The 22394-nt window shown below is 34.0% G+C and overlaps 3 protein-coding genes across 3 annotated transcripts; 1 reads left to right on the top strand and 2 right to left on the bottom strand.

Moving 5' to 3' along the window:
* Positions 1-1949: 1949 nt before the first annotated feature.
* LOC105166437 (DUF4228 domain protein) lies at positions 1950-2731 on the bottom strand. Its single transcript, XM_011085790.3, has one exon. It carries the CDS (start codon positions 2642-2644, stop codon positions 2111-2113), a length of 534 nt encoding a protein of 177 aa, XP_011084092.1. The 5' UTR covers positions 2645-2731; the 3' UTR covers positions 1950-2110.
* A 3757-nt stretch (positions 2732-6488) lies between these two features.
* Positions 6489-16204, top strand: LOC105166430 (uncharacterized). Its single transcript, XM_011085778.3, has 11 exons — positions 6489-7103; positions 7579-7836; positions 9294-9536; positions 9689-9838; positions 9957-11488; positions 11752-11822; positions 11965-12046; positions 12127-12252; positions 12366-12472; positions 14237-14391; positions 15721-16204. The coding sequence occupies exons 1-11, from the start codon at positions 6663-6665 to the stop codon at positions 15961-15963; spliced, it is 3408 nt and encodes a 1135-aa protein (XP_011084080.2). The 5' UTR covers positions 6489-6662; the 3' UTR covers positions 15964-16204.
* A 2095-nt stretch (positions 16205-18299) lies between these two features.
* LOC105167034 (uncharacterized) lies at positions 18300-20919 on the bottom strand. The gene is made up of 4 exons (XM_020693151.2): positions 20503-20919; positions 19862-20005; positions 18793-19110; positions 18300-18710 (listed from the first exon to the last, which is right to left on the bottom strand). The coding sequence occupies exons 1-4, from the start codon at positions 20917-20919 to the stop codon at positions 18300-18302; spliced, it is 1290 nt and encodes a 429-aa protein (XP_020548810.2).
* Positions 20920-22394: the final 1475 nt, after the last annotated feature.

Below are 22394 nucleotides of genomic sequence, written 5' to 3'. Positions count from 1 at the left end.
AAATAATTAATGGTGACAAACAACAAGTAAAATAATAAGTAAAAAGATAGTATCTTTTTAACACATAGGAACAAAACAGTTTTTCATCAATTGAGTTTATTTTAGAAATGATTTTTCTTCAAATACTATCCAATTTAGCTTTTATCTGTTTTTTTATTTTTTTTTACAAACACTACCACTTTTAATTCTGCTACAACTTTCAACTTTTTCTACAAAAATCATTTTGCTTAAAAGTAGATGTTGTTTGCCTTAAATGCAAGAGGACCGTTTTTCGATTCGAAAACAGCTTAGGTCCAATTCGATTAATTGCATTGTAAATATTATTGTTTACTATGAGCAATTATCATTTGCATACTAAATATCAATTATGTAGAATGTGTAAGTCCTTTGATATAAGATATTGTGAATTTACATGGCAATTTGAAATAGAAATTGCAATCAACTTCTGATGACAATTATCAATGAACAAAAATTGCTGCAAAATTGGTAGCAAAAGGTCAATGAAATCTTGTTATCAACATTTGGTTGTAAGATCCTTTGCAAATTCTGGCGGGAGTTTGGGACCAAGATTATTGTTGCAAAGTGGTCGAATCTATTGCAAACGTGATCAGAATTTGGGACCATACTATTTTGTCACAAGTTTGTGGAGTGAAACATGTTCATAGCAGAGTTGCGTCCAAGTTTGTGAGGAAACATAGATCAAATGATTTTATTGTTATATTCTCTTATGCTTCAAGCTCACGAGTATGTTGGATGCGAGGATTGTCTTCATACGCACTGGGTATATATATATATATATATCCTGAAATTCGACTATTAATAACTCGTCGAAATGGAATATTCAACGAATGCACTTGAGTTCTTTGACCAAAACTTATATGATACAGATTTTATCAGTCAATTATCTTTCTTTTAGAACGTGGTATTCTCGTCGCAGCATGACATAGTCTATCATCGATCAACAAGTATAAGATTCTAGAGGTAGCTCATATGCATGTAGCGCTTTGCCAACAGGTTTAAGAAGGAAAATTCCCAGCAAGGTGCTTCTATGGCTTCTATTGTTTCCCAGGGAAAAGTGGACACATTATGTTGTATCTATCTATACTATTTATTAGGGTTAAATGCAATTTAACCCCCTGTGATATATGAAATGAGCAAATACCCCCTTATGAAAAAAAAATTAGCAACTTACCTCCCAGTGTTTCAAAAAATGAAGCAAATTACTCCCCTATCTATGGTTTAGATAGGGGGGTAATTTGCTTCTTTTTCCAAAACACAGGGGGTAATTTGCTATTTTATTTTTTACAGGGATTTTTTTTGCTAATTTCTCAAATCACAAGGGGGCAAATTGTATTTTGCCCCTATTTATTAAGGTTCTTTTTTTCTTGTTTAGTGATTTTTTACCTCTTAATATTTCGTAGGAGAGTAAATTGCAATTAACTCCATTACCATTCTATGCAATTAGTTGAGTTTAATAAATTAAGGTTATGATAAGTGTAAATAATTCATAAGACAAAAATCATAGCTCCTTAACTTTCTTGCTTTACTGTAGTTTTTAATCATAAGTTTTTGTCATTTTGTCCTTTAGAAAATGAAACTTATAATTTAGTCTATTATTTTTGTAATTTTTCTTGATCTGAACACTCATTTCGATAAAAAATTTTAAAATCATCAAAAATCGACATGTATAAATTATATTTTCATTTAAATTTAAAAACACACGTGACTTGTAAATATGATTTTCTAACCAACTTTTAAATTGCCAGCAAAATGTATATATATATATATCCATAAATCGCAAAATCTATAAAAATAATGAATCAAATTGTAAATTCCATTTCTTAAAAATCCAAAACACCAAACACCTATATTTAGATGGCCAAAATTACAATAAATCCTAACTTTGAAAACGAAGCAAAATACTTGGACCATTTTCTTTCACAATGATATATATGAATGAAATGATATATAAATATAATCCTTCAATTAAACATCGCACCCTACAATGCCACTCTCGTGCTCAACAACTTCCTATATAATCAATCAGTTAAAATAAATATTTTCATATATACCCTCCCAAAAAAAAAAAAAAAAAAAAACAGCATCATAATTAATTGGGGGTAAAAGACCGAGGTGGGGTTTCAATAATGGTTTCCAGCGCAGGCTGCCATGATCTTTGTCTGGAATAGCGCTCAACATGCTGCGAATCACCGCCAGCAACTGCTGCCGACTGATCCTCCACAGCCTTAGCCTCTGCGCCATTCGGGAACAAACAGAACTCCGGAAAAATCTTGGAAAAATTCAGGGCTGCTGCTGCCTGCTGTTTGTTGCCTCTGGAGGGCTTCTGGCTGATGAGGGACTTCATCTCCTCGTTTGTGAGCACAGAGTAGAGCATTTGCATGGGTAAGAGGAAGTAGTCTCGTCCCCTCTCCAGCTCCTCCTCTGCGCACATCCCTGCAATTCTTTGACCCACTCTCAGCTGCCGGGACTCGCACAGGAACTGCCCTGGATTCTCCAGCATGATTTCTGCTGCTCTCACGGGTTCATCCCTTGTGTAGATCATTAGTCTGCCGTCAGCTGAGAGCACTTTCACTACACCATTATTGGAGATGATTGAAGGAGCACACAGTGCTGCATTGCCCATTTCTGTGTGTTGGGAGAGAGGGGGGGAGGGGCTTGTGAGGAGGGGATGCTGGTTTATATAATATCTCTCACTGCGATAAAAGACAATGTTTGTAATAAAATACTAAGTTAAAATTGTGGTTAAATATATGTTGTAAGTGGGAATAAATTTTAATTTTGTTATAATATCTAATTATTTAGTTGTAAGAGTTAAATGACACGTGTCGAGTGTAGATGAATAGGAAGTAATATGAAACACTGAGAAAGCTGGAGAGAAGATGGTAGTTAAAGTAGTAGAGAATTAAAGAGAAGTTGCAAATGATATATAATAATGTTGGTTATCTGTATGTTGATTTTAAGATAGTATTTTTGGGTAACAACTCTGAATGAGATCATCAAAAGAGACATTAATTGACAGAAGGGTTTAGGAATATTAAAACCAAATCATTATTAATTAGGTAGATTTTGCAGCAGCTCTCTCTCTTCAAGAAAAGCAAAAGTGGGTGCACTGAATGTAGATTGGTTTCAGGATTTGGTATAGACAATATTAGGGTAGGTGTGTCAATTCATGCAATTTTGTACACAACTTATGTGCCTCCATAACTTGTAATATGATATTGGTAAGCATTCTATATTGGTTACAAATGATAAGTTTGAGTAATTTATAAATTCAAAATCCTTTCTCCATAGTGAGACGCTTTTTCAGGACAAAATTGTGAAGTTCATATAAAATTAGAGCGGATTATATTTTGCACAATAGAGCATTAATCAAGTCGCAAGTTGTCTCCTAATAAAAAGTTCTTGTTTATTTTGAAAGTAAAGAGGAAATTTTTTGTTCAACGATAAGCGAGTTGGATCGTAAAGCGAATTCTTGTTGACGAGTAAGTGTCAAAACATTCTAAGACACACTTATTAGGAGGAGTTTAACTCTTTCATTCTCGTCCCAAATATAATTAGTTTCTCCAAATTGGGATAAAAACAAATGTGATGGGAAAAAAAAAAAAGAGGAATATGATGTGATGGAGCTTTGAAATCCATTGTTTTGGTTTAATATGGATTATTTATTTCTGAATGCACATGGTGAGGTATGGATCAAGACTTTGGCTCTATGTAAAATTGTCACATAAAGACACCACCAAATCAATGATAGGACATGGTATGACATATTTCTTTGGTATTATTTTATGTGCAAATTTGGATGAGTTAATTAGTTTTATACACAATATTTTTCGTTTGGCAGATAAAAGAGTGCGTTTGGCTGAGGTTATAAACTTTTTAAAATATTTATAAAATATTTAAAAAGTTTATAAGATATTACAAAGTGTTATGATTCGAATGCTAGTATACATTTAATTATTTTTATATACTTGAAATACATATACTATGATATGTATTAATTGAAATAATTAAGTATATATTAGCACATATATACAACTTGAATTTCAGTTGGTTGATTAAAAGTCTTGCTAATGACCCCTCCCACGACTAATAAGCCACCTAATTATATATGTTCCGGACTTTTATATATCTATACTATTAATTAAGTGAAGAAACTTTAATTGAAAAAAATATGTGCAAATTGAAATACCCTTTTATTCTTATAAACTATATAAAAATTGTATGTATAAAAATTAATATAGATATGTGTATAATATAGGAGTACTAGTTAAGAGTTGAGGATTGGCTAACGTCAAAATATAAAATTAATTAAAATGATTATACTAATGAAGTTGGTAATCCTTAATTAGCGCCAGCTTTCAAAATTCACTTAATTATAATTATGAGTTGTCACTCTATTTAAAACTCATTTTGTGTATTTTTGGTTGATGCACAAGTTTGAAAGGCTGTGATAAACTAAGTGATATATGGCTTATTTAGTTGATAAAGATTCCAATGTAATTAACTTAAATGCACACACACACACATATGTATATATATATATATATATATATATATGAAGACAAACAAAGATGATTATCAACTCAATACAAAAAGTCAAGGAATTGAAATTGGTTGTTGGGTACTAATTAATGTATAGAGAAAAAAGGAAATGTGCAGTGCTGGCTTTGCTAACACTATCTAAAAATTTATTTTTCTAACAAAATAATACTAATCTTTGGATTTGATAATCTTATTTTATTTTCTTTTTGTGATATTTTAAAAATTTGGATTTGTGGAATAGAAAAGAGGGAAACTTGCTTGGGACTTGAGAGGGAAGAAGAAGATTTGAAGGGTTGAGGAGATAGAGTTGCAAGAAAAATGAGAAAATAAATTTTAGTAAACTCAAACACTCCTTTAAATTACATAAAAAAATAAAAAAAAGTTTGGTACCCGATTAGGTAGTTCCGAATAGGTACTCCGACTGTTTTATGAAAAGTTCAAAAAGGATCCTAACTACCTGACCTGAACGCCTACATCTATGCAAATTAATACTGATAATTATTTTTTGACAATATAATGTCTAATTTTACTCTTAATTACTAATATATAAACGTAGATATTGCTGAATTATTTTTCCTATTTGTTGATAAATAATAAAATTTTCAAATATATGTATATAAGGATAATTTTGTCTAAACAAAAAAAATCATTAAATTAGAAACGACTACGTAAGCTTCTTATTTAAAAAATTGGATAACTGAATGGTCCTTATGTTTGTAGGGGTATAAAATGCTATTAAATCGAAAATTTAAGTTAGTTCGTCTTACTTTAACGGCTTAATTACCTCTTGGAACTCAAATGGATTTTGTCTTGGCTGGCATGCTTACCGTATTTGCAGAAATACCCTCCTGAGGTTGTTAGAAGCTTGGGCAGCAAGGGTGGCAATGGAACTTGTTCGTCGTCATTGGAATGAAATTGAAGTTGAAGGTGATTGTGCTGATCTTCACAATCACTTTCTTGTTCGTAGAGATGGAATTATGTTTGCGCACTCGTTTGCTCGTAATGCTTTTAATAGTGACGAAGGTCTGAACAATCTTCCTTCTGATTGTTACGACTTGTTAATTTTTCTTTAAAAGAAAAAGAAAATCACATAATCTTGAGACTTCACATCATTACCAAATAAGGGCTGGAGGGTAAATCAGTCATTCCGCTCACTTTATTGAGCTTTATATGCTATCAGACTAAGAAAAATCAAGGATGAAGTATATGACTAAAATTTAGAGGTGAGCCCACTTCAAATCATTGGATGCTCTAGTCAACAAATTTGCAGCTCAACTAGTTCCAAATCAATGGTGTGGTGTTTACCTTTTCGCCCTTCATTAGAACCATAATTAAATTAGTATCAGATGTGTTGTATTAATGAACCCTTGTTGTTTACAGTTTTGCCCTTATTATGGCCATCATTAATTGTGGCCATTCTCGTAACACATGACGAGTACTAAGGACATTTTATGAATTTTTTTCTTCAATTAATTGGGATAAAAGTGTACATTTACACTTAATCCCATCCCCATATAGGATAGAATATAATGAGATATCCGACCCAATTTTTAAAAATAAACGGAGCCTAAAGAATTTTATTTAAAAAATCTAACATTTCCTTAATTATTAGAACTTGCTCTCTTAATTATTAGAGCACAATTTGAAAAAAATATTTTTCTAAATCATAAAAAGACTAAAGACAAACAGCTTACTATCCATATTTATAGAACAATCAGAATATGATTCCCTTCATATAATCCTAAAATTCTAACCTCCATCTTATAATTTCATTTATGGGAATATCAAAAGAATTTCTGCATAGATTACCGAAATGGCCAAACATGCCCTTAGCCCACAGTTCGGCCCCATGTGTCTGCCACGTGTCCATCTCTGGTTGCAATTAGTCCGCTCTAACTCCAATCATTAACCATTTCACCCTCCAAATTAATCAATGATGAATCCCCACATTTTCACACACAACACTCACTAGCCATAGCCATAGCCATGGCTCCCTCCCCTCCAATCCCGCCCAAACCCCCTTTCCCAAACCCCAATTAACCGTTCGGGGACTCTAACCCTAGGTTTTTTCTCTTTTCTTTTTTCTTTTTTTTTTGGTTATGGCGATAGTCACGGGTGATAGATATCTCGAATCACTCGTAAAGTTCGTGGAAGATCAGGCGGAGAGATTAATTGAAGGGACGCTGGTGTTGAAATTGAATCCCGTGGGTTTGCGGTACGTGCAATCCAGGTTTGAAGCGTTGGAGGAGCTAGAAAGCTTGTTGGCCGGAGCTCCGGTGGATTATTTGCGGGCTTATGTTTCGGATTTGGGTGACCATCGCGCGCTCGAGCAGTTAAGGAGAATTCTTCGCCTGCTTCCGTCGTTGAAAGTGGTTTCTGTGCTGCCGTCACCGGGGAGGGATCCAACCCCGCTATTCTTGCTTCCGTTTGGGAGGTTGAAGGTTTTGGAGCTCCGTGGATGTGATTTGTCCACATCTGCGGCGAAGGGGTTGCTTGAGTTGAGGTTTACGCTTGAGAAATTGATATGCCATAACTCAACTGTGAGTGCTATTTTTGCTATTTAATGGAGTGGAAGTTTTTCCTGGTTGCAAATCGTGATCCGTTTGGACTTTTGTTTAGTTATTGAAGAATTTGGTTTCAACTGTACTTGATTGCTTCAAGTTGCATATGGAATTAACATAAGAGAATTTTGATGCGGAGAACATCGATTTTGTTTCGGGCCTATGTAATATTTTTCTGTAGAGTTGAAGTCATAGTTGTTATCTAATGATGCAGTCTGTTAACTTTTCTATTTAGCTTCTGTTGCTTTTTTTTTTTAGTTATTTTTCTGTGGTAGAAATTGAAAATATGTGATGCTTTAGGTGAACTGCTCACTATTGAACAGTTCTAGGGACAATTGTCAACATAAGTATTTATTATTCTTCCCTGCACACTAACCAAGAGTTGATAATTTTTGTACTATGTTTAATCTATTATGCTATTGAGCTTTGGTATTTTGTTCATCACATGGCTTAGGATGCACTGCGACATGTGTTTGCAAGTAGAATTGCGGATATAAAGGATTCTCCCCCGTGGAACCGCCTGTCTTTTGTGTCATGTCCGTGTAACAGCTTGGTTCTTATGGATGAGTCTTTACAGCTGCTTCCTGCGGTGGAAACCCTTGATCTTAGCAGGAATAAGTTTGCAAAGGTAGATAATCTCAGGAGGTGCACCAAATTGAAGCACGTGGACTTGGGATTTAATAACCTGAGAACTATTGCATCTTTTACTCAGGTAACTTTCTATATTTAGACTTCAACCCAAAGGATGTGCTTATAGTGGTCTGAATAAACAATTTCTTCTTGATGATTATCTGTTTCCAGATTGTGGGGACAATTATTGTAGTATAGTTCAGTTTAAATTCTGACATTCAACTTTGTCTTTACAGATTTATGCAGAATAGTTCTTTGTTTTTTTAGTTGACTTAACTAAGTGCGTATTTTTTATGAATAACTTAATGAAAAGTAGACTGCAAAAGAAAGAAGATGCTTATGCATGTCATCAAATATGCTGTTTTGATGATGCTATACTAGGATAGTATAGTATAGTTCAGCAAAGATTCTGAGTGCAAACTTTCAGATTTTGTGATTGATATATGCTAGGAAGTAGTAACTAATTGTGGTTGTAAGTTGTTTGAACACAGATGTTCGTAAATGAGTCAGATGAGATCTGCCACAGTAGGAGCTGTAAATATGATACCTTATTGTAGTGGGTTTTTTGAAATGGAAACTTGAAATTTTAATCAAGTAGATTTTGTATACGATAAGTTCCAAGTGTAGAAGCTCTGGACATATTTGGATCTATTTGTCAAAGGGTTTCACATCTTCTGTTTTCAAATGTGTTCCCTTTTCTCATATTCTGAGATTGTATCCTATACACCTTAATTTCAAAAGCCTATACCTCATTCTCGGAGAGCATAGCACCCTTTATTACAGAAAAACAAGTAAATCTTTCTGTCTAAACAAAATTTCAAATCAACCTATTGAGTCAATTGTTGGGGTATGCAACTTGGTCCAAAAACATTTCCATTTACATCACAGAAACAATTTCACCAAAAATTAAGGGAACATCACGCAAAATAATCCAGAAGTTACCTTTGTTTATAAGGCTCTTATGCAATGAGTGCTGAAACATGGGTGTTTTGTGGAAGGAACGGAGAACTTTTCCTGCCCTACTCTCAGCAAAGTTTTACGTCCTTTTCTCTTTCTCTTCTAGTTTAATTGACTTATTAGTTTTACTATTCATCAGCCTTGTCAAGTTTTCGGTGCTGTGGAATTGTCCTGCAAATTCTCAAAGATGTTATAAGTTGCTTCATTCTCACGTTGGCCTTAATTTCATTTCTGTGTTCCACCAACTTTGCAAAGATGCTATAAGTTTCTTGTTTCTCACAATGGTCTTATTTGAAATGCCAATTTCCCCACGACTTTGGGAAATTGCTAGAATTTACTTCGACTCTTATGTTGGCTTTAACCTGAATTGCTGATTTATACAAGGAAGAAGCAGAAGTAAAGTAGACATAAGAGAATCTAGGAGATTATATAATCTAATTTATATCCTTTTGCAATCAATTTGAGATGCTCTTAGCAGAACCAAGTGCTTTATGACTTAAAAGATATCCTCCTCAATAAAAAGTGGTTTCGGTTTCTATCTGCAGAAGGTCTCAGAGGAACTTCAATCATTGGTTTGTGCAGGTGTCCTGTCAGATTGTTAAGCTTGTGCTGAGGAACAATGCTTTAACTTCTTTGCATGGCATTGAAAAATTAAAATCATTGCAAGGGCTCGATCTTTCGTACAATATTATTTCAAACTTCTCCGAGATAGAGATCCTTGCTGGCCTTCCATCTCTTCTGAACTTATGGTTAGAAGGAAATCCACTTTGCTACGCAAGATGGTTTCGTGCCCAAGTTTTTAGCCTTTTTCCTCATCCAGAAAGAGTAAGTTTTGTTGTATAACCTCTTTGGGTGATTGCTAACTCATCAATTAGAATAAATATTCTATCAGATTTCTTGAAACATATTTCTTGCTTTTAACTAGCTGTATGCTTACGATTGGGCTTGCCTCCATGTTATATTTGCATGTGCTCTAGCTTAAGTTGGACGAGAAGGAAATATCCAAAAGTGAGTATTGGGAGCGGCAAATCATAATTGCAAGCAGACAGAAGCAGCCTGCAAGCTTTGGATTTTATTCACCTGTCCAAGATGATGCTGATGTAGGTCGAACCATAAATACAAAAAGGGTAGGAAACCATTTGATATTAACAGACTCATAATTTCACGTTGACTTGATTTTGAACAATTTTCTGAATCCAGAAATTTAGTAACTTTATGACTTTGTGGTGTTCTAATGATTTGTAGAAGCGAATCTCTCGTCTTGTCAATATTGAGAATGAAGAGCAGAGCACATATATTTGTTCTGACCAAGATTCACTGTCATGTGATAATGAGAATCAAGACAAAGATGAGAATGTCAATGCACATGAAGCTGAAATAGAAGATTTGATGCACAGAATTGAATTAATGAAGAAAGATCACTCTGTTCTGTGGTTGCAGGAATTTAAAGAATGGATGAGTCAAACATCTGAAAATTTTGTTGATGGTAATAAATTTAGGAGTACCATCTTACATAATAATCAAGAGTTTGGTTTGAATAGTGAGGCAAAGGATGAGGACTTTGCTGAGACCTCAAGGCACATTTTTGACTCTTTTCAGCTTTCTGGAGATGATAGTAGCACAATGATTCTAGAATCTGAGACCTCCTTTGCAGATACATCTACTGTTGTAAGTGGCCAGCAGTACTTTGATCAAATTGGTGAAGCAGCTCCAAGATTTTTCATGGGGCATGCTGGTGCAGACAGATCTGTTTCCAAAGATGTTTATGTGAATCAGGAAGAGTTGAGATTATCGAATAATCAAGGTAGTGCGACTGTAGATGCTGGAAAGTTGCGGTTTAATTCCCTTGCAGTCGTCAGAGGGGATAATGCAAGCACCGAGAATGCAATGTCTGCTTCAACTGCAATAAATGACATCATGAGTTCCCATTCATCATCAGCACGCCTGGGATCTCCGCCTCATTATCAAGAGGACGTTTTACATCGACGCCAAAACCTAGAAGAAGAATTTCTGCAGCTATCTGCTGAATCTTTCTCAGTGGCATCCTCTGATAGCAATACAAGTTGTAGTGAAGATGATTCTGCCGAATTTGGCCCTTCAGGAAATCATGTTGATCAATGTCTTATTGACGATTCAGCTGAAAGGAGTCATAGTGGTTTTCTGGTAGCTTCTTATCAAGATGATGCTTGTGATGTATATCACGACACAATTTCATCATTGAAGCAGAATGGGACACATACATCAAGTCCTTGTGCTGAAGGGAATGTTAATACCAATGGTAGAGAACTGAAAAGCTCTGCCCTTGCTGGCAGAGGTAGTTCCTCTCGCTGTGTGCATGATGATAAAATTTTAGGACTTGTTAAGGGAAAAAGTGATTGGCTGGAGCAGAGAAAATGTGTAAAGAAGCCCACAAGAAGAATGATCTCCTTACCGGAGGATGATGATGCACATGGTGACACCGACTCATCAAAGAACTCCAGTGGACCTGTAGAGACCTGCAGATGCGAGGTGATAAATGAAGGTCAAGATATCTGTTGCTCAGGTGACTTTTGGAAATCCACTCCAGCTAGAAACAATGGAGACAGTGCTGGCCCCGCTGTACTTGGCCAGTGTTACAGGGAAACTGATTCTGAGTTCAATACATCAAATGATGAAAAAGATGATTTTATTGAGACTTATTTCAATTCTAAAGTGGCTCATTCTGGGGTTAATGAAACTTCTAGTCAATACGTGCGATGCAATTGTCTGTTCGTTGAAAAACCAGGACATAAAGAAAGGTGTACTATCTGCTTATCAAACTATTATAATCTAGTCATGTAGATTGAGAGAATCTTCGTCCTTACTCTTCCTGTATGCTCCCAACGTTTCCTATACATTTCGCATGACTCTACTCTATGAGGCTTGTAATGTCGTGCAAATACTAGTATTTTTTTTTTTTTTTTTGCAATGCCATGTTTCTTGAACCTGATGAACTTTTTCTTGGTAGACTACTTTAAGATGGTCGAACTCATACTTTTTTACTCTTGTTCTGCATTTACAGGGAAGTAGCAGTTTTACGGAGCAGCGAACAGAAATTGTACATTTTACTTGTTCATGCCTGTGAGGGGTCAGGTTAGCTTGGTTGTGGTATGAGCTTTTGGCTAGAGATGTAATTTATGCATTTGCTTCTCTTTCTTTGGAGAGTGTAATTTGATATTTTGTCTATGGACTTAATTCTGTCTATCTGGTGGGTTTATTTGGTGGCACCTTGCAGAAACTGCCTTGGAAATGGTTGCTTGCCATAGGGTTGGCGATGTGAGAGAGGTTTTTGTTGGATTAGGATTTCAAATCATAAGGTTGTCACTTGCAGTCTCCTCGCACTGAATGCCTGCTCCTTGTTTTCTAACAGTTTGTATCTTCTGTTGGGCATGTATAGGGTGTGCTTTGAAGGCAATGCGACATATCTGCTCATAACCAGGTCCATGGATAGATCAAAAGAACTGCTTTGTGTATTGGATTTCTTTGATCCATCTGGGATAAAAAATACTTGCTCTATAACAAGGTAATTCTAACTACTAGTGTGATGTAAAAACTTGAAACTGTTGTCATATTGAGATTAGTGATCTGTAACGTTTTATTTATTGTAATATTGGGGTTTTGTAAATTTATTTGCAGCTTGGAGCAGATTCAGATTAATCTTTTCCAGGACCATGTATGCGGAGGTTCGAAGGTTAATATATATCAGTACTCTATGGTGCTTTTCTGTCAGAAAAACTTTGAAGGTATATGAAGTGAATTATCTGGGATTTTCTGTGATCTTTTAATTATGTATGTAAAATGTAAGAAAAATGTTAACACAGCAACTAGTGTGAATAGTTGCACGAAACACAACATTATCACAGAAGAGTTGACCTGAAAACCAAGTATAAAAATTTTATTTATGCTAAAGTTCGTATAGCAGTGGATTGTTTTGAACCTTATCCTAGACCACGAGAGTAATGAAAACAAAGTATTTAGTATTCCAACTGTTCTTTGATTGCTGAGAAATTGGATTAACCGATGATAAATTAAAAAAATTGGTTGCAGTACATTCAATTTGCAACTGCAAATGAGAAAAGTTGTGGTTTCTTGGATGCATAGGGAAATTACTGAATGTTTTAATTGCAGCTGCAAAACGTAGAATTCTTATATCTTTTACTCGAAGTTGAATATAGTGACATTAATCAAATACGGAACAAAATGCTCAAAAGTGAAGAATTCATGTCAGTATTATCCTGTACCACAGTTAGACCTTGTAAACATGTTAATTCACACTGGAAAAAGGGCAACAAAAAATAGAAATTATATCTGCTGTGCTTAGCGGGACATGTGCAATAGGGACACAACATTCTGAGCAGAACTAGAAACTGTCCAATTGTATTGGATACCAGTTTCATGATTTGCAATATCCTGTATTTGGGGCATGAAGTGATGCCGAAGTATGGATTAAATTTTTATGGTAGCCTGCTCCACCGGTAACTTCTTAACTTTTTGTAAAATTTGGGTGGTATACAGACAGGGGATTAGGTACTTGGATCTGAAGAGCGACCTGCAATATGTTAAACAAGATACTTGTTTAGTAATATGGTGCTGCAACTTATAACAAAAGAGGAAATAATGCAGTTTGAAAACCGAAAACCCTTAGATATTTTTCTCCTGGTTCATCCACTCTTTTCTTTTGAGAGTGGTGCATTATGTTAAACAAGATACTTGTTTAGTAATATGGTGCTGCAACTTATAACAAAAGAGGAAATAATGCAGTTTGAAAACCGAAAACCCTTAGATATTTTTCTCCTGGTTCATCCACTCTTTTCTTTTGAGATCTCTTCTACCATTTTGAAATCTGAAGACTGCTTGTTCATTGAGTCAATCAGGGCCGACTTTTTGGTAGAATTTCTCACTGAGGCCATGGCACAAGATTGCTTCAGCTTACAGTCTTTCGAAGGTGTTCAATAGTCTATTTAGACTATCAAAGATGACTGCCAATAGTCATTGAAAGTCAAATGTCCGGCTATGGGTGGCATCTTTGCATTTGACCCCTATTTTTACTCACCACATATTTTCATATTATTGCCTTCGTTGCTGCTTTTCCATAGATATTAATAGTGTTTGTGAGTCTGTTTTTAGATCTCTACTTTATAGGAACACTATTGTCTCAGGTGTTACTATATTCCTACTTCAGGAGCGATCAGTTTGCACATATAAGTTAGAAACACCGTTCTTATTACATTTGCATTGTCCGGTCATGCACCTTCTTCTGCTGAAGATTTCATGTGGTTTCAATTTTATTTGCCAGACATTGCTTATTGTTCTGATTCCTTCTGTTGTTGGCTGCAAGTTGGAGGATGAATCATTACTAACATGCTTTGCCATTTCATTGCATTACTAAATTATTAGGAAGTATAATTTATTTAAGTATGTAAAAAATGTATTTTTCTTAGCAATGGCTGCTCATGTATCTTGTGTTTTTCCTATTTTTCCGTCTTATATCATTTCTAAATGGCCAGAGCATTTGTGGCTGCCAAGATCACTTTTTCTGCTCGAGGGGCACCTGCTTCTATGCACTGAAGACTTCATGCAGTTTGGTCCATCTGAGAATGCATTTTCCCCATGTTATTTCCTACTGGATTCATGTTGCAATGTTGTTGATGTGTCTGAAATGGTAATTTTTTCTTCTCTTACTAATTTTAAGCATTGTTTAAGCTTTATGTTCTGCTCAGCAAGATTTGATTTGAGATACCTTTGTTGGTTAAGTTAATTTACTTTCACCTTGTGATTTTGAGTGTCCAGTGAACTTCCTTGGATAATTGGCATTTTGCTGTAAGCAATGGTAAAATGGAAAATAACCCCCTATGCAATAAGAAATGGCTGGTGATTCTTAACCCCAATTTATTGATAAGAAATAGCAAAACTGTACATCTATACTTCATTTATTTCATTTTATCAGGTTTCATAATCATTTAAAGCAATTGTAATAAGTACACTTATGTAGTTTATATATTTACTGCTAGCATATGTTATTAATATACAAAATTAAATTTTTCTTTAATTATAGTTTTTATTAATTTATATTTGAAATATAACTGAGATATTGTAACTAGCATAATGAGTTCAATATGCTTATGCCATGTAATGGATGTTTTAAGAGAACATTTGATCACGCCTACTTTAAAGTTTATATCTTTAAATTAACTTCTGCATATGTGATTTCAATATAATAGAGTATTCATAAAAGGAAATATTTTATTTCTCATCTTTCGATAAACACTCTGGCCTTTCCAAATTCAAGTATCCAATTTCATGAAATGCAGAGTTTTAAATGGGCAGTGGAAAAGGTGAAATTTTTATTTATGTTTATGTTGCGCTCTCAAAAGTAGTGGTTGAGTGGTATCACATCATTAGCTTAAGTGGGGGGATATTTTCGTTGAAAAGAGTTTTTGAGGAAATAGGATCTTAGTTAGGAACATTCCTAGAAGAAATAGTCATGATGAGTTTTGGAGCGAAGGAGTATATATCTTGTTCTGTATTTTACAATATTACTCTAAATGATTTTGAAAAGGAAAAAAAAAAAAGAAAAGAAAAATGATGCCAAAAGTAGAAATTTCCGTCATATATAGTGTTATTTTTGTCGGAAATTATTTGCTACTTTTCTGAAGAACACAACAGGTTAGTCAACTCCAAGGGGATTATTTGTTCTTCCATAGGAGGATAAGAAACCACTTGCCTGAACTTGGTCCACTGTGTAAGATCAGAATATATTAGTGTGACATCGTTGGAATGCCCATTGAGATCTAAAGTTAATATTTTTATTTAGCCATCTATTTCCTGTCCAATCCTGTATGTGAGATTGATTTGCCTAGTTCCTAGGATCTAGACGACCTTCAAAAACACATTTAGCAGTGCACCTACTAAATTTTCCATTCCTTTCTCGTGGTTCACATCCCGTAAGTTCAATCTATGTTTTCTGAAGTATATTGTCATTGTTTTGCAGGCAATTGACACTTCGGATAGCCCGTGCGTTGCCTTATCATTTCGACGCACATCAGAGTTCCGCCCTTCACAGAAATGGTACAGAACTGAGCATGCATTTCCTAAAAAAAAGTGTGCTTCTGATCCTGTAACATGGAAGCTCAAGTGGTTCTCAAAAGATAGCGTATTCAAATTCGTAGCCTTGCTGAAAGCAATCCACGGTCAGGGGTCCACATCGTCTTTTCTTGTAAGATACGGATCATGATTGCTCTTTTGCCCTTTCGGTTCCATATTCCTTTCATTCTTTTGGTCTGGCTTATTTCCTGGTTGTGTTTCTTTAGCTGTAAATGTAACATTTGCTATTTGTATTCGTTGATTTGTGTCATTCAAGAAGTTCTTGTGTAAAGAAGTGTACAGTGTACAGTTAAGTTGTTAAACAAAATGTGAGTACAACCCAGCTTCATTTGTACAGAGGCGTAACCCCAGTTATGAATAGATCATTTCAATTTTTGGTGAGAATGCACACTCAAGAAATAGGTGTGCATTAAGATTCCGTATATAAATATTTGGAGTATAATACACATATAGCATCTTTACTTTGTGGTAGCTCAAAGACAGTTGAAATCATGCAGCCATTGGGATTTCGGAGCATACATAGAAAAATGTCAAACAAAATCAAATAATCAGAGTATGTTAAGCAAAGCAATTAGTAAACTTAGCTGCCTCAAACGATATGCATTAAGCATTAATACCAAGAAACCTAGGAGAACTATATTTTATGATTTTTCGTTTAGGGTGAAGATTTATTTCTGGAGGATTGAGAATGAAAATGTGTTTGGATAGCTAAGTAGTTATTTTGATTAATTGGATTGTTGGGTCTATTTGATATTTCATTTTAGGAACATGTTTGGTTTACTTCTTTTGAAATGTTAAAGTAAAGAGTACTTCTAAAAATGTGGTATAAAACTTTGAATAATCATGGTGCAGGCTGTGGGAATAGATGTTCTTTGGACATACTTGTAGAAAATAATTGTGAAAATGATTAAAACAGACATGTCTTTTAGTTGAAAATGCAAATATATTTATCAAGTTTTGCCTGAGCTTCACTATGTAATTGTCAAATTATGTTGAGGTCTGTTCAACTATAGTGTTAGCAGGTACGTCATTGGTTGATTGGCTGTGTAATCTTAAATTTTTTAGCAGACCATCATTTTGCCAAGCAGCTGTTTGTCAATAAAGATTTACTGGCAGACTAAATTGAGAGACACTGACAACTTTGTTTGACATCTGTTGGAATATCTAGCTTCCCCTGATCTATAACGGACGGATGCTTCATAAAATGGCATCGTTGATACGTATCAGACGCCGATGCGCGTCAACACATTGTTAATAATTTCGATGCATGCTGAGCATGACATTTGTTTTGCGTCCATAAATTCAAAAAAAAAAAAAAAAAAGAAAAAGAAAATACTGTGTCTAACATGTTAAAAACCTCCTACTCCTGAGGATTGAAAGAGCACATGTTTTTTCTTCCTATCAATTTTCTTCTCTCGTCTTCCTTTCAAATTTTCTTTTCCTTTCATCTTTTTGTCTCCATTATCGATTTTATCGTGAGAACTCATACAAAAAGAAGCCCTACATGCATATAGGGTAAATTATAACGAATCTTTTTAAGATCGTGTATAATTATGAATGTTTTCTTATTCTTAAAAAATTATCAATATCTCATTGATGTTGGATAAAATTATGTAATTATTGAATACAGATATGAAATCGTCAATTTTGCTCTAAAGTATTCTTTTGATTCCTTAGAAAAATTAAAAAATGTAAAAAAAATTGGAAAGGTAATTGGTAAAAATTTTTAAAAAAAAATAGCCCACGTAATTCATAATTGGTTTTTAAGAAAGTTTTAAAAAGTCAATAAAATTATAATTTATAATTCAAAAGGTCATTTTGGCCAGTTCACTATATAAAATGGATGGAAACATAATAAAGATTAATGGATTTGACTAGTTGTTGGATAGTATTAAAATTTATTAGAATTGGTAATTTTTCAAACAATAAGGAGTAATTATAATTATGATAAATTTCAAAGTAATCTATTCTAATACCCTATACATATTCTTAAGCTCAATTTAGTTTTAGTACTAAACTGATTATGTAAACTTTTGAAATAAATGTACTTGATTAAGAACTTAGATCTAAGATATGCCCATTTTATTTCAATGTTGGGTTATGCTCTTTACTTTATGATGTCAAATATGGATATTTTAATTTTATAAGAATCTATACAAGATAAAATATATATTATAGTTGTGTTGGTGTCATCTTGTATCCTATATTTTTTAGATTTTTCCTTAGCACAAAGTGCTTATCGAATCGGCTACATAAGTAGGAGATGATGAACGAATTATGGGATTGAAAAAAAAGAAAATCTCAAAATATTGAACTATTCAGAATTTAGTAAAAGTTGTTTGAAGAAAGCTCTTCACTATCAATATCTTGCATCGAACAAACCAGGAAATATTTATTCTGACCGTTATCCCAAGAGCAACAACGCTGTACAAAACTGAAAACAAAAACGAAACATGGCCTAGCTAGCTACCTTCTTCTCTTCCTTTTAATTGTTTGAAATTCGAGTGGGACAGGAAGAGTTGCCAGTAGAATGTGATTCTCGCGCACAAACTTGCAACCTAAGTACTCATAATGAGAGCGCAAAGTTAAAGGGTTGATACGGAGATCCTTGGCTAGGTCCGACGGGTCGGACCGAAAACCATCCACAAACAGCGAAAGTACCAGTACATAGCTTATGAGCAGCTTCTGTTTCTCATCTGGAATTCTGTTGTTGTTGGTGATGTCAAACATAGACGAAAACCTGTGTGATAGGATAGTGGGCAGTTTGTGGCGCTTTGATGTGGACGATACGCCGTCCATGGTGTGTCTATCCTTGAACCTGATGAGATGAGTCATGTACGATAATATGCCCGCCATCTTTCGTTTCTTCGACTCATCCTGCAAATTTGAAAATCACCAAGAATGAGGTAAGAAGAGTAAACACGTAAATTGCAGTTACATCCTCAATTGATTTACTTACCTTGATAGTTTCCAATTGATGAACCCTATTGCAAACAAAAGTGGGGTAAAGATCAGGTGTGAACTGTGATCCTGCATGTGCAAGCTCAAGAATATCAACAAGGTAATCCCATTCCCCTTTGAGGATAATCTTGTCAAGTGGATATGCCTTGTGTGCTGCAGTGGCTTCCAAATCATAGGGTGGGGTGTTGCGAGCATTACTAGTTGAGGCTATGGCTTCAAGTGCTTGTGTGTTTATCTTTATTTCTTTCAATTTTTGTTCCATATTTTGCTGCATTTCTGGATCTTCTGTCTGTCGTAGGGTTTCACGTTTCACATCCTGAAAGTCCACGTAATATAACAAATTATCAGTGATAGTCAAGAGAAACATCAACGCTACTTGAGGTAGAGTCCAATTGCAGAAATAACCTTTGTCTTTTATAAAATTACAAGTACATATACTCTTTCATGAGTATTGTTGTAATTCAACTAAGGGGTGTACGTGTAGAATTTTATTCCGGAATAGTGTTTTTGCTTGTAATTACAAATACAACTTCGTGTGAGGCGTGTCAATGTAATGTAATTTAGGTATGTATTTGTAAATTTTTTATTTTGAATATAAGATGTACGCATAATTACAAAGCACTTATAATTATACAAAGAACAAAGGTACACGTCAAATCTTATAAAAGACATAAATAATTAAATATAACCCGAAGAAGTGCCACTGCAATTTATCCAATTTATACTTCTCAATTTTCTTTTCCTTCCTCTCTTTTCACTTGGGATTTAGTATCTTTGAGGAAAAGGATGTTCATTTATATAGCATATTTGCACAGAATTTCTTGATTGATTCTCAGAGCATAACCTTTTACAAACCGCAACGTACGTAGACGAAAGAGCAATTAACAAAAGCATAAGATTGTGAAAATGAGAGAAAATTATTCTAACTTAAATTAAGTCTGGCTGAATCTAAACTAATTATATAACAAATATCACTTGTCGTGTAATTAACATACAATTAAAAAAAAATAAGTGTATTACACTTGCTCTGATTGATTAAAAATTTTAAAAAAATGGAAAGGCAATACCCGTCTTATATTCTTCTTAGTGGAATACATGAGAGTCAAATTTCTGACTTTATCAGTCTTTTCCTCTGTGGTAACTACTCCTTCCTTGACCTCTTTTTCAGCCACCGCCTCCAGCGCTGCAAATTTTGGTTCCAACCTGAATATCTGCATACATACACTACAAGAATGAGTGTTTTGATTTGAGTAAACGTCCATCGATCATCTATCATTTTCTGTTTAAAAGGGAATGCATGCCTTAAGCATTTAATAGCCAAGATAACAATAACCCGGATTTAAAGTCCGTAGAGCCGATTCGGTTCTATCATAGTGTTAAACAATCACTTTATCTAAAAGTTTAAAATATTATAGAGAAGAATCATTTAATATTGATAAGCAACAACGTACATCAGCTCAATACGAATTCCCGCAGGAGCATTTGCGTTCATGCAGATTTTCTAAAACCAAAATTGTGCATGATCAGAACCATAGAATTACACTTCACAAGATACTATTTGAAAACATCAAACCCCATAAAATCCAATACCAAAAACACATGAAATCATGCATGATGAACATGCAGCTGTTTCAATCTTTCACCAAAAAAAACCCACAGGAAACAACCAAACGGTAGCTCCTCGATCAAGAACGAAACCAAAACTTACCCTGTTGGCAGCAATAGGAACCATTTTCAGAACTCGGGTCTCCTTATCCAATACTCCAAGAGCATAATTACACAGCTGGGGCGACGTCGCCTCCCCGGAATAATTTGTACCCACAAATTTCACCTCGGAACCACTCACCCCCACCACCACCTGCATTCTGGGATTTCTGGGGTTTCGAGAATTCACACTTTTGTAAACCTTGACGCTGGAATTAGGATCCGGGTTGGTGGAATTCTTCATCGGGTCGTATCCGGATGGAAAGTATCCAATTATCGGGGAGGTATTTTCCTCTGTGTTCTCGCCGACTGCGTTGATCTTCACGTCTATGGCATCCAATGATTCCCTCTTTCTAACATCTGAGTTTCCATCTTCTCCTTCCACTCTTTTCCTCATTTTCTTGCCTTCCGATTTGGCCATAGTGTACTGTGAAGGTCAGGGTTATGGGGGGCTTGTGTGTGTTAGTTAAACCCTACTTTAGAAAATAGAAAAGCCTTCAGTTTCCTATTTTAGGCCCTCATCTATCTATACACTTTAAAACAACAAATTCTAAATCCCACTCATTTGAATTAAATTTGAATTAATTATATAAAGAGTATAACATATTTGTTATTATAATTGGTCCACAATTTAAAAAAATAAAATATATCACACTTATTATATGATTATATAGTTTGATTTAATTAAATCTGATCACTTACTTAAAAAATTTTCTTTTAAAACTAAACCCCTTCGATTAGATTTTCTATTTCAATTTCTTATTGTATCTTTTATTCTATTTAGTATGTATATATATACACGTCGTTAATTAATTGGATCTTAAATATTTTAACATATGGAAATTTGATCTATTAGAACTCTATTAAATGATTTTTTTTAATAATGAGTAATCATTTTTATATTATCAAATTCTTGCTTGGACTCTGAGTTAAAAAAAAGAATATTAGTCAAACAATTTAATATTTATTCCACTTTAAATTATTTCACAAACACACTAAAAGATTTAGAATTCTTTTCTAGCTAGGATCTTTTTGAACAAAATATGATCATTACGATATCATTGTGAAAACTTATTCTGAAAAAACTATATAATAAATACTATGCTTAAAAATTGTACAATAAAGAATAATTTAAATTTAATTGTTTAGTAGGTGAAACAAGTTTAGAATAATCAAACAAGCCCAAAGAAAATAAATTAGGTCAATTTTGAAAGGATGGATCTGATCTAAGTTAACATATTGAGGTTAAAATCATTCATTATTATGAGAGGAAAATTTTAAATAAAATCACTTTTTCATAAGTGTTTTTTTATAATTGGTTCTCTTATTATGATCTATTTATACAATCATCGATGCATTTTGAATAATTATACATAAATCCATAAAAAAACATTAACATCATTTCTTTTGCTTTTGAAAAATTATATATATACACTTAAAAAACGTCAATATCATTACACAAACTATCCATATTTATTTTATTATTAGAGAATAGTTTCTATAATTATGCAAACCACAAAGATGATTTATATTTAATTAAAAATAATAATGATTTTTATGCATAATCTATTTCTAGTGGGTCCATAAAATATAATCCATCGAGTTAAATTATTTTCCACTCAATATGATGAATAAAATGAAAAGTAAAGTATTGAAATATAAGTTAGTGAAATTGATCTCTAATTATTTATTTATATCGCTATAATTATTTAATTTATAGCACCCCTTAAAAAGAAATAGAAAAATAGAAAACCCAAAAAAGTACTGCGTAGTTGGGCCTTTGCTGAACAGTCGCCAAAAGCCCACCGTCAAATTAGGGTTCTATTTCAGTTCTGCTTCAATAAAAGCCCTCACTCAGCCGCGGCACCCTCTCCTGACACATCTCAACTCATCTCC

The sequence above is a fragment of the Sesamum indicum genome, linkage group LG1 (assembly GCF_026168435.1).
Source record: "Sesamum indicum cultivar Baizhima isolate 11 linkage group LG1, ASM2616843v1, whole genome shotgun sequence".
NCBI lineage: Eukaryota > Viridiplantae > Streptophyta > Magnoliopsida > Lamiales > Pedaliaceae > Sesamum > Sesamum indicum.
The sequence above is the reverse complement of the archived record's forward strand: the minus strand, read 5'-3'. Positions and strand labels throughout refer to the sequence as shown.

Coding starts and splice junctions, on each gene's coding strand:
- LOC105166437 (XM_011085790.3), bottom strand. CDS start 2,644: ATGGGCAATGCAGCACTGTGTGCTCCTTCAATCATCTCCAATAATGGT.
- LOC105166430 (XM_011085778.3), top strand. CDS start 6,663: ATGGCGATAGTCACGGGTGATAGATATCTCGAATCACTCGTAAAGTTC. Junction 9,839..9,956: donor GAACCATAAATACAAAAAGG/GTAGGAAACCAT, acceptor AATGATTTGTAG/AAGCGAATCTCTCGTCTTGT. Junction 12,473..14,236: donor CTGTCAGAAAAACTTTGAAG/GTATATGAAGTG, acceptor CTAAATGGCCAG/AGCATTTGTGGCTGCCAAGA.
- LOC105167034 (XM_020693151.2), bottom strand. CDS start 20,919: ATGGCCAAATCGGAAGGCAAGAAAATGAGGAAAAGAGTGGAAGGAGAA. Junction 19,111..19,861: donor CTAAGAAGAATATAAGACGG/GTATTGCCTTTC, acceptor GTGGACTTTCAG/GATGTGAAACGTGAAACCCT. Junction 18,711..18,792: donor ATCAATTGGAAACTATCAAG/GTAAGTAAATCA, acceptor TCAAATTTGCAG/GATGAGTCGAAGAAACGAAA.